Source organism: Tachysurus fulvidraco, chromosome 10 (assembly GCF_022655615.1).
Source record: "Tachysurus fulvidraco isolate hzauxx_2018 chromosome 10, HZAU_PFXX_2.0, whole genome shotgun sequence".
NCBI classification, from domain to species: Eukaryota; Metazoa; Chordata; class Actinopteri; order Siluriformes; family Bagridae; genus Tachysurus; species Tachysurus fulvidraco.
This window is the reverse complement of record NC_062527.1, coordinates 14387293-14404766: the sequence shown is the minus strand read 5'-3', so window position 1 is coordinate 14404766 and position 17474 is coordinate 14387293. Positions and strand designations below refer to the sequence as shown.

At 36.1% G+C, this 17474-nt stretch overlaps 1 protein-coding gene across 1 annotated transcript in view; it reads right to left on the bottom strand.

The window, feature by feature from the left end:
* The window catches only part of trpc7b (transient receptor potential cation channel, subfamily C, member 7b), a 66368-nt gene that overhangs the window by 29392 nt on the left and 19502 nt on the right, over positions 1-17474 (bottom strand). The window contains exons 3-6 of the mRNA XM_047819229.1: positions 9919-10101; positions 6523-6687; positions 4742-4958; positions 1823-2056 (exon numbers count right to left, since the gene is read on the bottom strand). Of these exons, the coding sequence (XP_047675185.1) occupies positions 1823-2056; positions 4742-4958; positions 6523-6687; positions 9919-10101 (799 nt within the window). The remainder of the gene's footprint in view (positions 1-1822; positions 2057-4741; positions 4959-6522; positions 6688-9918; positions 10102-17474) is intronic.

Sequence of the window (17474 nt, the reverse complement as noted above, 5' to 3'; positions counted from 1 at the left end):
CACAGAAAAAGGAGGAAAACGCATACATCAGTCATATTCATTCACATGCACATCAGTCACATAAATCTGACACGTTGTTATCTGTACAAATTGCATTCTCAATAGTAACCACTGCAGGATCAATAAAGTACACTTATCCACACATCTAGTTCATTCAGTCCTTATAATACAGCAGTTAGCTGGTATAGCACAGTATTTGGCCTTAAGGCTATCTTCATCTTTACTATGTTTTTTTAATATTAGTGTGAAACTCTGTAGGGATTCCATTTCAAAACTCTGAGATAGCACACCAAGAGATAAAGACTTAGAGCAGTCAGTTTATTAAAGACCCACTCTCAGTCTAGATAAGATTTAAGACGAGGTTTTAGGCTCTTACTCTGGGACACAAGTCATTCAGCATTTCTGACAATTCTTTAGTAAGGCTGGCATGCATGTTATTACCAGCTTACACCAGTAGATAGCAGCATTGATAACAGCTCACACAGGAGGAAGAATGCAAGCTCAGACCTGTCATGTACACTGTTGTTGTATATTAGCGTTTCAGCAATAAAGTGATCTGGAGCTCGTACTGGTGTATTCAAAGGATATAGAAAGGTTAATCACAAGCAAAACCAACAAGTGATTGAAGGGCATTGTTTGTTTAATATTTATTGTTTTAAATATGACGATTTTATTCTTTAGCCCTTCAAGTAGCCCAGAATGCTACTCAATTCAATCAACTGCCTGAAGCAATGGTAAGGTTGTTTTAAATGTACACAACAGCAATCTAATGCATAATGCATAACACATTCCATAGTATTTCCAAAGCAAGCCAAAGAACAGAAGTGAGACCTGGAGAACAGGAAACCTTTTTACTTCTGTCATGTAACTGCAGGTGTTTTACATCCCTATGGGGAAATGCCTTGAATCTTCTACTGGTTCAAACCAGTAGACTTTTGAAAACCCTGTACCCCTCAATTCTAAACCCCTGGTTCTATGACAGAGAAGCTGGATTTTTAAACCTGATTGTTCAGGAGGTGTTGGATCATTTCCTATAACAGCAGTCCTGACAGGAGTGTTGTGTGTAATGCATACCACGTATTTGTATTATAATATGTTCATTTTAATTTGATGAAAGTACCAACTAATTCTCCACATTATGCTAAGGCTAATGATAAAAAAAGATTTGAAATACTAAAAACATAAAAGGTTTATTTATAATATACGGAACAATTCTTGACTTGTAAACAATGCTAGAAAAAGTCAATATGATTTCTGGACTTAGTTACATACTCAGCTGCACTTAATTATTAATAACTAATATGATGTAATTCATTAATAAGTTAGAATTGTAATTGCAGTGGTGTGAACATGATAGACGAGTTTTGTTCAGAATAAATGTAATAAACATGAAAGCGGGTTTCTGAATCTGATTGCAATGTTTAAGGTACATAAATACTGAATTTTTGAATTTGCAATCAGACTGAATTCATTTCAATCTTTTCATTCTTTGTTATTTTTTTATGTCTCCTTTCAATAATTATGGAGTTGCATGCACTACTGTAAAATATATTATTTAGAAAAAGCATTATTATACACGTGAATAATATTTCCATGTACTCTGTGACCTGGTGAAGCAGTAACTCACTATAATGAGGAAAGACAGTACACATATTTACAGTACAATATTTGAACATCTGCTTTCAGGAAATTAATGTAACTTTCAATAAGCCTCAAGGCCTCAAGATCTTGTAACTGCACCAGAAAATCCACTTTCACAAATGACAGCAATTGTTCAAATATTTTTTCCCACAGTTAATTTTGAATTGCTTGGTGACCTTACCATATGTGAAGTAGGCGATATCTGCAGGCAGCGAAGCGTTGCTAATATCATGATTGGGTACATGGAGATCTATGTAAAGTTGTGCTTTAGATGCTTTCAAGAAAGCCATAAAGCGGGCTGTGAAGGACGCGACAAAGATGGACAACATGCCAAAGTCCAGAACATTCCAGAGGTGCATGACGTACTCTCGTGGACCATCAGTCCAAATTTCTTTACACTCTGACCAGATCATACCTGAGAGAGAGTGAGAGAGAGCGAGAGAGAGAGAGAGAGAGAGAGAGAGAGAGAGAGAGAGAGAGAGAGAGAGAGAGAGAGAGAGAGAGAGATTATACAGATAGATTTATGTTAAACAGATTAAATGTACTGTCAGTTTTATAACAATGGTTTATAATTCCACAGGTTTCAGTAGTGATCAAACCTCTAGAGATACACTATGATCATTTTTCATGCTGCTCACCACTGCCAACTGTATACAAGCAAGCCCTCCACCCCAACACACATGCACACACAGGGGGCTGAGAATGGATTATTGAAATGCATCACTAATCAGACTCATCTCTCCTACAATTACTGCTGCAGACAGATAATGTGTCAGAATGAGATTTAAACACACACACACATAGAGGTACACACTGAGCATACACACAGCTCATGTTCTCTGAGAGTCTTGCTTAGTAAGAATGAAATGGGTTATTACTGACTAACACATGCACATAATAACACGACAAAAAGGGATGAAAGAAGACAGAAAGAATGTGAAGACCGGATGAGCTGCAGAGTATCTAATAGGGAAACTGCTTGTAAGGAGTGATGCTTCTCCCATTCTGAAGTTTTTTTCATTTAACCCTTGTATGTTGTTCGTATGTTTGTTACTCAGCCAGTGTTCGTGGGTCTGGTGGACTCGCTGCGTTTTTGGGTTTTTAATTCAACACAATCAAAAATCTTTGGTTAAAATACTCTACAGATGTTTACTTCATCCCATTTACAAGCAATATAAACAGCCTGTATGGTTAATATTTGCCCTTTACCTTTATAACATCACATTTTTTTAATTAAAGTGCTGCTCGCTTTTTTGTTGTTTTTTAATGAAATGTAATAAAAAAAGAAAATCAAATTTAATCAAGTTATGAGTGGGGAAAAAAAAACAACAAATTTACAAGGAAGCAAAGTTTTTCAAAACTATTGACGTTTATGAATATGGGTCCCACAGACCCGAACAACATACAAGGGTTAATCTAGTCTGTACATTCTACTACACAACAGTATCCATTAAGTATGACTGAAATTCTATTCCTATTCTATACCATGACTTCAGTAGGAAATTGCTTTTTTAAGGCTTTTTGGGAAGCAATGCTTTGCATAAAGTTTCAGTAAAATCCAACCTCATTTGTGTTCCTCTTGGTGAAATTCAATATTTTTGCACCTTCAAATAATCTATAATGTCATGCTGATTATTTGCTTGTCACAAACTGTTTTCAGTGAGCAGCACAACCTGCATGTGAAACTCTTCTTTAGCCTATACGTGTACCTCTGACTGAACTTCCCAGATGCATGGCTTCAATAGAGGTTTAAAGTACATAGGAGCAAATCTGGTCCAAGCAAGGCTGGAAAAATTCCGTTCTGTATCTAATTTCTCCTGAGAAAAAGAATTGATAGCTTTGCAGTATTTGGGGCCACAGATAACATGTGATTGAGCTTCATTAATTTGAGATTTTAGAAAGAGTCAGTCTGCAGTGTTATCACAACGCAGTGTGCTACAGGCACAAGACAGATGTCCTTAGGGTGGATATTGTGGATTCAATTAAGACACTAAATATGACAATTTCCCCTCATTCTTCATGTCACTGATGAAGCACAAACAACTTGCGCTCTAAGAATGACTTGCAGTTAATTAAACTAGATGTGTGTGTTTCTTTATCTGTGAATAAAAGCCTTGGGTTCACCTTTGTAGAACAGGCCTCTGTAGAAACTTTAATTATGATCAGTACAGGAAACTGAGCATGGGTTTACATTACAATCTTTCTACAAACTTACCTTGATGGAACCATACACACATATAACATGCAAAGTCTATTTTTAAGTCTATGCCCTTAGCTGAAGCACCTTAACAGATAAAACTGGATAGCTTACTCTATGGGTCATCACGGGTGAAATGCAGTGTGGTACAATTCCAAAGGATTAAACTGTGTACTCAAAATATTCTGTAGCAGAACTTGAGAACTGTCCAGTTCGGGTCTTGGAACACCTGATGTGCGGAGTGGACCATCCAGTCACAGAACAAATGTCATGCAAGGGCGCACCCTGTTTAGAGCCCTAGAATATGCTACACTCCTACTCCTACAGGTGAAGAGGACAGAGCATTAGCATCTCTAATCTAATGAGAAGGTTGTTGTACAGCATCACCACTGTTTGTCCCCATCAATGCAAACTAAAAGTTGTGAGGATTTATGCCACTGGACAAAGATAAAGCCTTTCTTGCTCTAGAGATACATGAGGTATAGGAAAGAAGCCTCGAAAAATGGCCAGCTGGCTGGTCACAGAAATCTTCTTCAAGCACCTTGGGAACCTTGTGCAAAATACTGTAGCTTCACAGATCTTGGTAAGCATGTTCATATTTTAAATGCTCCTACTGTAGTTAACTGCCTAATAAGAAAACAGTGGTTTATCTAATAAAAACTATAACAAACAGCAAATCCTCAAACCAATAAATAGCAAATGTTGTAAAAACCATTATATGTCAATGAAAGTAGTATGCATCTGGGCATTTGAGGGATATGCGCCTTATAAACCCAGCAACAATTCTCCAAGGTTCCAAGGAAATCTTGTAGTTAATAGGATAGAGCCTTAACCACTTCCTTCATCCTGATCACATTTCCACTGTGAATAAGAATAAGCAACTATGCATTAGTATTAGCTTACCCAGCACCCATTTCATGATGAGGAGCTCTGTCCAGGAGAACTGAGTGGTTTTGACTCTGAACACCTGTCGTGGATGATCTGTGATGGTCTCATTGGGGAGATTCTTCACTCCCTCGAAACGGTCTGAAGCATTCAGCACCAGCAGGAACAAGAAGATGGTGAAGGAGACAGCGTGAGCCACAAACTTCATAAAGGGACTGCGAAGAATCTGACCAAGCTGGAAGAAAGAAAATACATAAAAAATAAGAAGGATGGATGTCTGGTTCTGGGGAATAGATGGATAGTAGAGTTAGCATGTATGTGTGTGCAATAAATTGTAATTTCTTGTTTGATTTCCAATTAAACATCTAACACATTGTAATAATTTGAGAACGGACACACACACACACACACACACACACACACACACACACACACACACACACACACACACACACACACACACCTGGAAGCAAGATTTATTAATTTGGAAAAAATATGTCTCTACAGTCCAAAAACTCCCAAAAAGATCCATACACACACACACACACACACATCTGGTCAGCCAATATATATAGAGGATAATGAGTTTTTTGTTTTTTTTTACCTTTTCCCCTGATCTTTACAGAAATGTTCTGTGTCACTGCAGCCCCTGGATGTGTATGTGCGTGTATTTGTGTGTGCTTGTGTGTCTTTTGTGTCTGTGTGATTAGTTGCCACCTTGTTCACCAGAGACAGCAGAGCAAAATCAGCAATGAATCACTTGCTGCTGATTCTTTCACCAGGTTCAGCAAGGAAATCATTATTTGGTGTGTACAGTATACTAAGTTCATTTCACTGAGATGCTGATAATCACTATTATAATTAGTATTATCATCTTAATCTGCATGATCAGTGATGAATCAAAGTTGATGCTTTTATTTTCTATTTTCCTTTGTGATCTGTCAGCTCTTTGTTTTTTCACACCCATGTTTTTGAATTTCTCCTTCTCTCTGTACATCTTTATTTCTCTAACTTTGCTGTCTTTTGTCTTTCCATCCCTTTCCTCCGCCTCTTTTTAATAGTCTGCCAGACAGGGACAAAAAAGATGCCTTAATGAGATATAATTATAGAAAAACACACTCGGAGCACACACACACACACACACACACACACACACACACACACACACACACACACACACACACACACACACACAGCCCACATAACTCAGTTGATGTCTATTGTTGCTTTGTGTACTGTATATCTTCATCATGAAGAGCACTAGGTTATATATGTGTTTGTCTATGGTGCAAATGTATATTAAATATGCTTATAGGATCTTATTTAGAGTTGGGAAGTTCTAGGCATAATTTAAAAAAAATAATCAGTCTATAAATCATGTAACTTTTTCTGTCTAGACCACTTTGTTTAAAATGAGACTTTGCCTATTGGCCCAATAAAAATTATGCAAATTGAAATGAAACTTAAAGTGAAAAATGGAAAAATGATAGCTGGTGAAAAATCATTTATAATGCTAGCAGGAACTAACTGCTCTGTGAATATATCACAACAAATTGTTGTGGTGTAAGTGGAATAAAACACTATACATTATGTCTCATCAGCATCACACCTACATATAAGAGATTGCCCAAGCATGTTTGAGCCTGCTATATCTATCATTCTCTCAAATAAAATATTTATTCGAATATTTTTGCCACAACTAAAAGTTAGACCACAGCACAGGAAAGACCTACAATTTAAAAGTCTATTAAAGTTGAATAAATGAGATGTGTGTGTGCATGATGAAGCACTGTTATTACCTTGCTGCAGGGCACGATCCAGTAAGCGATGGCAAGGAAAGGAAGTCCTACTGTTACTCCTAGTACAGTGAGACACTTCACTCCTATAGACTGCTGCCGCAGGTCAGAAAGATTCTCATACCATATAGTTAACAGCTGCTGCTGGCAGTTAGGATGGGCAACAAACTACAAGAAAAAGACAAAGACAGGAAAAAAATAGTATTCCATCCTTTTAGTGTAGAAATTAATTACTATTAACCAATACTTGATACCAAAGCCAGAGTTGCAGCATTTAGCCCTTATCCCAGGGCTACTTACAGAAGTGCTTTAAATATGGTAGCAAAAGTGCTTTAAATATGGTAGCAAAAATAGGTCTAGGGATATTAACAGCTGTATCTGTATATCTGTCTGTCTGCCTGTCTGTCTGCCCACTGTGTGTTTTTTTTTATATATTTGTTTATCTATCAATCACATTTAAGAACTTAGTGAAGATGAAGCTCCTGTAATTTATTTATGGTAATATTGTTATTGTATTTTTTTTCTTCAATTGTAAGAGAAAGGAACAGAGAGCAGATGTCAGGAGACTCCAGTGTCAGGAAACTGAAGATTGCCTGCAGGGGAGTAAAAAAAAACAACAACCCACTAAGCCAGTAGGGAAAGACCAGATCATAAAAGGGCTTGAAAAGAGGAAGCACTTTGTACTACATTTAATCAAGAGTATGGGAATAATATAGTGAGTAGACGCACACCACTGTGTGACAAATGTACTGTAAATTGTGTTTGGAATATATTTATTTGCAGAATATATTTATTTGAGGGCATGAGTGATTAAGAAAGAAAATATTCGGCTTTCATAAATAGGTGGCTTCCTCATGTTACTACACAGACAACACTCACTGATACAGTCTGTAGAATATCAGTTAAAACAGAACTAAATCAAACTAAATCTGACAAAAAAACTTGTCATGTTGTCGAGGAACAACTCTAAACTTCAACCTCATTAGGTAAACCAGGATCAATGAATATATGAATATTTATCCATCCATGTAACCATTTTTCTGGACATCCAATGCCTATACCAGTCAGCAGAATTCAGCCCAGATGGAGAATTCAGCCTTCAATCTAAATCTTTCATCATATCCTTATCATTGTATGTATCTGTAATGAAACCTGTCAGCATGCATCAGAACAATAATGATTTATTCAACACAAATATTAACCATCTAGCTCATTTTTAGCACCCAGCTTCTAGTACCATGTCCTGTAATCATTTTCATATCAGATGTGAGAGGTAATGCCTTTTTTCCTCAAAAGAGGAAATACAGAGGATATAATGTGTATTTCAATAAAACGCTTACAACTATGGGAGTATATTGTTTATAAAAATACCTTTTAATTTTATTTATGCTTATTTTTTACTTACTGTTCAATCTTGCTTTAAACTTTTGTAATATTTATGGTTTATGTTCATGCAGTGTAATGATTGAGACCCTGCCATCTGTCTCAGAATGACCGAGCACCTCTACTGCTCCCCAAAGTCTTCACTAGTTCTACAATATGCTTTATTTCCTGCACAGCAACCAATTGCATCTTCACTCAAAATAAGTCAGTGTGTCTGTACAGTGCTAGGGCAGTTTGTTGTGTGCTGTTGGTTTGTGTCTAGCCTTGAATTACTACCAAGTAATTTGAAACTGCAAATTGCCTTTGCACTAGTCACTTATAAAACAAAGAAATTGAATTGTGGAGCTGCATGCAACCTCCTGAAAGCACTCTTTCTCTCTGGACATGAACTGGGTCAATAAACAATATCTTCATCACTATTCTGCTTTGGAATACTTTGGGAATAATCATTGCAATGCAGTATCTTGCAAAAGTATTTGAAACCCCTAAAAGTCATTAAATACGTGTGGATTATAAAGGACACTTATACAGTTTGTTTCATTTTTATTGCAAACCAATATGCTCTTAAACTAAAATTTCAAACTCAAAATACATTATATTTCAGGAAATATTTAATAGAAATGGAAAAATGGAAAAAAAAATGCATAAATATTAAGCCAACTTATGCTGCAATAACAGCTAGTATAATTTCCTTCCAGCTTTATAGAGTGTTTGGGAATTTTTACACATTTTTTTCTGGCAGATTTGCTGCAGGATCTTCGGTTTTGTTGGATGTTGTTTGTTGCCTGCAATTTTACAACAGTGCCACAGATTCTGAATGTTATTCAGACCTGGACATAGCCACGTTCACATTTTTTTCTTGTAACAGCTCCCGAATTGTGAAGTTACGCCAATTATAAAGCTTTTGTTTTCTTGTTAAGACAATAGCATTCGTCTGGAATCTACTGAAACCTGGGAGTTGAATGCTTTTGAAAACAGCATAATTTCTTGCAATTTGGACTTAGAGTGTAAGAAAATGTATGTTATATTCTACAATTTTTTTTATTCATGTGATGTGAAATATTTATACTTTACAGCTGCATAGATCATGAAGGTAGTCTTTAGAAGGTCTTCTTAAAAGCCTTGCACAGGGGCATCACAGTGGAAGTTTGGCATGGCAGGTGGAAACCATCACAGTTTCTGTGTCAGATCTTCTGTTGTGTCTTATCCAGTTACACACATTTGTCGTTATTATTCTCAAGTAATAATCAAGACTCAATATATAAACACATTAACCATTTTGCAAGACCCTGAGATAGACATACAGTAATCCTGGACATACTGCACCTGTTCGCCTCAATAACAGTGTTAGATTGGACTGTGGACGGCACATAAAGTTTATCTGAACAGCTCCCCTTTCGCTTTTAGATGACATATTAACATTCACATCACAAGCTTGGTGTGCTAGGGAACTCCTAGCATTAATAATTGACAGTAGGCTGGTGTTTTTTTCTTTGTGTACATAGTGTGTATGTGTGTGTGTTAGTTTGACATTCAACCAAGGTCAAATAAAGGGCAGATAAAATGAAACCATTAGTATTTGCAAACTCTAAAATAAAACCTGATATTTACAATACCTCTCATGTTCATGAAATAAACAAATCTATAGTGATGCGTCGGCATCTCTCGCAAATATTTATAATGCGATACTAATTCTTATTCTCACAGAAATTATTGCTAATTGTAATAATAACTGTAATTCTAATTCTAATACAGATGCCTGTGCTGGATTTTATCTAATTATATTAATTCTAATACTGATTCTAACTTGAATTATTCTAATTGTAATAACAATTGTAATTGTAACATGACCACTTGTCCTACATTATAATAACAGGGACTCTTGCCCTACATCAATTCAAATCAGGAAGGTTACTGATATGCAAAAATATGCTCCTAAAGAAAGAGCAGATTTTTTATATCTGCAGCTACACAAACACTGTAACACTTTAAGCCATGCTGATGTGTGAAGCTGACCTTCTTAACTTCATATTTGATGGCGAGTTTGATGCGGCTGAGGCACGGCCGCTGGTGCTCTGAAGGTGGGTTCTGATCCACATCACCATTCAGAATGGCCTCCACCTCCTCCGTATCCCGGCACAGGTCCAGCACCCCCACCACAAAGTCCTTACACTGCATGGACAGCTTACGGTAGTCATTCTGCAATGCCATAGAGAGAAAAGAAAGAAGATGAGTAGATGTTAGATTTGACCGACTGATATGAAAGTAGTAGAGGTTATAAAGTTTTACATAGATCCACATCCATTATTTATAAATGCACAGTTTTGAGGTATTTTGCTTCAGTGCATTCCATCATGACTTTGTTCTTGCTACTTGAATTCAGTGCAGAGTTTACTATTCATCTGCCCAACAGAAAAAAAAAAAGAAATTGCACAGGTCTCATATAATCCATCTCTTTGGTAGTGTGGAGAGAATAACCAAGCTGTGGCATGTTTATCTATAATATACTGCTATATTCTGAGGCGGCAGCGAGTTGAACAAAAGGTGAAGAAGTTTCCTGAGTGCCTCATTACACAAGCTCACCCATCTCATTACAGTTCTCTGCACATTCTTCTTTTTATTTTTTATAAAGGATCCCATAATGAGCTTCCAAAGTCATTATATTTCTCTCATTCTTATATACCAAAGATAAAGAGAAGTGTCACAATCCTGACTGATGAACAGGGCTGAAAACAAATTCTTAGTCTAAAAGTCAGAAGGAGAGAGAGAGAGAGAGAGAGAGAGAGAGAGAGAGAGAGGGAGAGAGAGAGGGAGAGAGAGAGAGAGAGAGAGAGAGAGAGAGAGAGAGTCTGTCTGACTGCCGATGCTTTGTCCTTGCCTTGGAATGGACTTGTCTACAAAAAAAAAAAAAAATGTTAGGAGTCTGAGAGGAGTATTAGAAATTCTGCCTGTAATAGGTTTAAATAGTTCATTTTATTGCAACAGAACTAAGTGACTCAGAGATAAATGCGTTCATAATGATGGAAAAGTGCTGATGATTTTAAATATTTATTATTCCTTAGTGACTGTGAGATGAATGTACTGAATCTCATTTAAACAAAAAAGAGAAAAAATTAGAATACAGTAAAAACTGTCTAGTGTTACTGTTAACTATGCTTAGTGAAAGACATCACTTATCACGATAGATATCTTAATATCTACAAAATGTAGTAATTCTAACTACATGATTCTCAGTACTACATGAGTCATAGCCAAGCGTCAATCACAGATTATTCACACATTATTAACTTTCACTTAACAAATGCAAGTTCATTCACTGTCCCTTTACTGTGAAATGATTACATCCATTATGGCAAATCACTGTAAATAGCTCTTTGCTGCTGGTATGATCAGTCTCATTGTGGTAAATGGAATAAAATTTTATCTTCTGATAAAAAAAAAAAAAAAAAAAAAAAAATTAAGTCAAATTTAATAATAAATTCTACTTTTTTTCTAGTATGGACCAGCTATCGCTACAGCTGCTGTAACATTGTTCTAAGGTTGCTTATTGTGCAGCTAAAAGCTTTTTTGCTTTATTTAATGTTAACATAATTTTTACCTCTCTGGTGTTCTCAGCCTTGTCTATGTGCATATCACTCTTTCTATCATGTTGCAATCCCTGAGGAGAGATGTTCCCCAGCTATGTGCTGATTTGGATGTGCAATTGGCAGTAGTAAACAGACATGAAGAGGAAATCCGGTCACCCGGTAGCCAAACATGTCTAAACCTACTTCCTTTACTCACTAGGAGACGGCACTTGGCACAAATAAAGGCCTTGGGACTCCACCTGGTGCTCACACTCGCACATTCACTGTCAAGAATTCTTTATGTCAGCTGTAGATGCACTTCAGAAGGTGTGTACAGGAAGGAGACATGTTTCCATAGACATAAAGCTCCTACCTGTTAAAAGGTCTTGCATGGCAGAGTATCAGTGAATTCACCAAAAGAGCAGCACTGTCAGAGGAAACCTGTATGCAACCAGACTGGGCTGTTATTTTACCCCTTCATGACCTGTTGCCCTCTAGTTAGAGAACATCTTAGTCAGTACAGTGGAGGTGGGTGACAGCTGCCACCCCAATTTCCTTCCCAACGCTGACTTTAAATCACATTCAGAGAAGTCCAAAAGTCTGAGACTACATCATACTTTCATAACCTTTATAACAAACTTAATAAATATAAAGTATTTAAGATTTTGCATAGTTTCTAGGTCACAGTTTCATACTAAACTTCAGTGTTCAATGAAGCAGGTGTTTAAATGATGCTGGTTGATCTAGTACGGATTGTCAGGTTTTACACAAATGGATCCAGTATCAAACCAAATACTAACATTTTTTTTCAATTTTTTAATTTTTAATTATTATACAATGTAAAGCATATAATATATAAGTCTCATGGTGGCACCTCCAGGTTTGGGGATTTAGTTTCCTCCCAGGTTCACAGACATGCGCTGTAGGCTGATTGTCATTTGTCTGTAGTATTTGAATAGAAGTGTGAGTCTATGTGCAATTATCCGTTTGTATTGTTTTTTATCGCTTACAAATTAATAAATAAGAAATTAATTTTAACTGGTGGTCATTTTGCGGATATAATGAAAAATAAATACAAAGTATCTTACATTAACACACAATAATATATTTGGAACTTAAAAAGCAGTACAGTAAATTTATTATTCATTCATTCATTCATTCATTCATTCATTCATTCATTCATTTTCTACCGCTTTTATCCGATCTACCTCGGGTCACGGGAAGCCTGTGCCTTAAATTTATTATATTATAGTAAATTTATTATATTATATATATATTCTATATATATTCACCAAGTAAAAAAGAATTGTTAAACTTAGCATATTTATATAAACTTAAATAGAGGCAGAAGTGTGTATTCCTGAAATGCTTGTGGATTGAAACCCTGACAGATTGAAAGTGTGTCTGTGTCTAACACTGCTTTAGAAACATGTGAGGTGTTAAACTGCCTTTAATATATAGTACGCTTGGCTCTAAATGCTGAAATGCATAATTCTGTGTAACAACCTATAAACCTCCCCAGCTGTTCTACATACACAACCAGTGCTTTAGTTATGACATGCAGCCTACAATGCAGCTAAGGTCATAACACACTCACACACACTCACACACACCTTACAGACAGGCTAATGCAAACTGACACACCTTCAGGCTTTTACAGTCTCTAGCTTTGCTGTAGATTAAAGAGAGCACTCCTGGTAGATTATGTTTGAGGTGCCAATACTGATAATAAGAAAATCCTTGCAGGCAGAAAGAAAGAAGGAATTTTACCACAAAACGCTACAGCATGTCGATGGATGGCTCTCGGCACAAAATGCTAAAATGCACAGTGAGAGAACTGATATTTAATGACAGTCTGCGGAAATGTTTCAATTTATAATTCTCCTAATTCTACAAATATTACAAAATGAACAAGAATAATATGCACATAAAAACAGTGTACAAACTGTAGGAAAATATATTTACTATATTTACTGTGGATTAACATATTGGTAGATATTTGTACATATGAGCTTCAGTACAATATTTAAATCGGTCTTTACATTAAATTGGTCTTAAATTGGTCTTTTTTAATCCTGACAAAGTGGTATTTTAATACCATGTAAACAAACATGATCTTGTTAGCCAGCTTTTTTTCCCCTCAAGCAACAATAAGAAAATAGAAGAATAAGAGCTGCTGTGACTACAAATTAATAACTAGGGACATAATTTTTACACACCAAAGTATTCCAACTCACAAGACAAGTTCATCCACATGCAGTAAAGTCAGGATTAAGTGAAATTAAATGCAAAAATAATGTCTCATTAAAATAGAATGTGTCTTTTATATACAGTAGGCTTTTTTTAACCGGGAAGATTTTGTTCTATTGGGTTTTCAGGTGTGCGCTGTATCCTGTGCTGCAATAGCAAGGGGTCCCAACATAAATGTTACATCTAAAGCATAGGTGTTCTGTCATGTTATATTGTAAATATGCACCACTCCAACAGCACGGCATGTCATGAAAGACAAATGACACTAAAAGCAGACATGCTGAATTCCATGAATATTCCATGCATGACCTTTAAGCATGCGGTTAACATGCTCCAACAAATTATTAGGGGTCTGAACATGGCTACACATCTCTGATCCCTAAAAAATGGGATATATCTACAAATATATCTCCATAAATAAAGCCACACGTGACAAGAAATAAAATGCATACCAAGTATAAATAAACGAATAACATCCTGCGTATAAGTGCAGTAAATTTACATCTATGTAAATAATTGAAAGTCTGCATCCTTGGAATGTGCAGTTATGTATTACCGTATAAAATTAAAACTCATACTTCTACAATTTATGTAAATATCTCATTAATAAACAAAATGAAGGGGCTTAAATTGGTGCCTCATGTGTCCTCTTTTCTATTCATACTTCAGTCTCTGCCACTTGAACAAAAAAGTCCTCTTGGAACAGTGTCATTGAATAGAAAGTGATGGATTATGGGGTATGAAAATGTCACGCTCATGAACGATGAGTCTGTCATACAATGCGACATCCGACAGGAGGTCTGTGATGTGTATGGATATTCTAGTCCCGTTTTCCCTTCTTTTAAAACCAAATTATCTAACTCACATACCACTATCAAAACATGGCAACACTGAATTTGACACCACTACCAACTCTGGGTCTTCATAACATATTCATTAATTCTGCACAAATATTTTATAAAGCAATATTTGCAAATATATTTTAGACATTACATACAGATTATTATAAGGTTACAGTATATAAAAAAATAGTAGCACCCTCAATTTCCTCCTGTTTACTTTTGTATGTTATTTTTAAGTAATTCACTTTAAAGTTATTTATTTTGTCCTGACGATCACCACGGTCATGAAGTATTAAGAAATGATTTGTAGGATTTAGCTGACACCTTGCACATCTGTAAAATGTATTCGCACATTTTTTTAAAAATAGGAGCACCATCATATTAAACAGTTTACATGCTGCTTTGCACACTGTTTTTGCTCTTTGCACATGCTGTCTCACATTTCAGTCATTGCTGTTTTGCACAATACTTTACAATACCTCATGTCACTGCTGCTATGTTCACTGATCATTCCAGTGTTTCCGCACACGCAATATTGATTGAACATACAGTATTTACGCTGGTCAGCGCTGTTTTTGTATATCGTCTTTTGTTTTTGTGTATTGTGTTTGTCTTTTGTCCTGCACTGTCTTTTGTCCTGCACTGTCTTTTGTCCTGCACTGCTTGCACCAGGTTGCAGAGATGCATTTTATGTGTCTAGGACAGTGGTTGGCAACCTTAAACACTCAAAGAGCCATTTGGACCCGTTTCCCACAGAAAAAAAACACACGGAGCCACAAAACCCATTTGACATATAAAATGAAGATAACACTGTATATATCGTTTTTTACCTTTATGGAAAGTATAGAAAAAACTGTAGTGTGTTGCATTTATGAAATCAATGAACTGCTACCGAGTAAACGCAATTTTATTTCTGCAGGCAAACAAAAATATTTTGAACAGTTTGAACTAACCTTAAGCAAAAAGACGCTGGGTTGAAGGTTACTTTCAAATAAAATGTTCAATGTCTAATTGAGTCCTCTTCGGCTCTCAAGTTTTGCAGACAGGCAAGCGTGACATCTCCAACCCCCACCCCCACCCCCCAGCCCCAATTTTTTTCATTGGTTGTTGGGTTAAATCTTTCCCAGATATTGCTATTTTCTAGATTTCCCAGATTAGCTATTGTGTAGCCTCTTTTTTGATTGGCTGATAAGTGTCAGGCTTGACTAATAACTTCAGGGAAGACGCGCTTGAGTCCTGCGCGGTTCCAGACAGCTGTGCAGACTGATACATTTTGGGCGCTGCATCTTATTAAATATATGATAAATAGTCAAAAAGTTTTTCTGCATGAGAAATATGTGTGGCGGGAGAGCGTGATAAAAGACCCAAATGCGTGACTGTCACTCTCAATGCGTGACTCCTGACAGTCCTGCATGACATCAAAATTTTAACTTGCCGGCTGCAGCAAACCAAAAACGTGTCTGCTTCTGTGTCGGATTTCACAAGTCGGCAATTATGACGCATATTTTGAGCGACAAAAAAATTAAACACGGTTTATTTTAATGTTACAAGAGCATCATAATCTTAGCATTTAGAATTACTTTTTTTTTTTAAACTAACTAAAATAAAATAAATTTAAATAAAATTTTTATTTTCCAAATCTACAGGGAGCCGCAGCAGAGGGATGAAAGAGCCACTTGCGGCTCCGGAGACGCGGGTTGCCGACCCCTGGTCTAGGACTAACTTACTAAGTCCATATCTCTGTCTTTGTTTTATGTAGCACCTGATCCTGGAGAAACATTGTCTCATTTCACTATGTACTGCAACAGCTATATATGGTTGAAATGACAATATAAGCTTCTTGACATGGCTTTATTAAGGGATTAAATGCTCTAAACTGCTCTTAAATGCTGTTGGTCCATTTGCGTTAAAACTTACTAAGTGTAATTTGAATACTGTACTTAATCATTTGAAACTTATATACTCATATACAAACGAATAAATTCTGTCTGCATGAATCTACAGTATGAGCTTGAGAGAAGTCAGCCCCACTTCTTCATACTATTTGGGTATTATTCTTATAGCAGACTAATAACATGCAAGAAAGAAAAATACAGTAACAACCTCGACTGATTCATGTACAGACAAAATTTCTAATGTTTGAAAAATAAATACTTAAAGACTATATATACACAAGAAAAAAACAGTGTCTTAAGTAAATCACTGGTACAGGGACTGAGCTGAAATATCATTAGCCACACCAGGAAACCGATAGGTCACGGTTCAATTAGAATTGTGAGGAACAAGTGTTATTTAGTAATGACACAAGTTTAATAATCATTTCATTCCTGGCAGCTTGCTCATAATGAGCCTTTCCTTTAGTTTAAGTTTGCAGAGAGGGGAAAAATAACAGGCTTGAGTTGAGGGAGGTGTGAGGTGATGCCATCTCTGTGCTAAAAAGATGCAATTAAATCTATTCCAGTTCAATTCATATTTAAGATTTACACACCGTGTTGGCATGTTAAAGCCTATTAGGAGTAATATAAATCCTATATTCATGAAAGGAGCAGATGAAGAAGAGGTGTGTAGAGCTGCCATTTGAAATGACTATTGAAATCCTTCACATATTAAAACCAGAATACTGAACTGTTATTTATTTCCTGATTAATAATAGTCTGTAGTTGTGAGACATGATCAAGCGATCCTGATGCAATTTAAATCAGTAACACTGTACTTAATGACGCTTCATTCTTCATAAATGGAAAGGCAAGATACAACATTATCTGTAGACGCTTAATGAAAAAGGCAAAAAGCTTTCTGTTAGATATTAGCATTTACACAGAAACTTTAGTTTAATATTAATATGTTCATTATTCTATCATCACCCCACACTAGGTCCTGTGTTCCTGGCTAAAAAATTGCAATTTTGCCAATA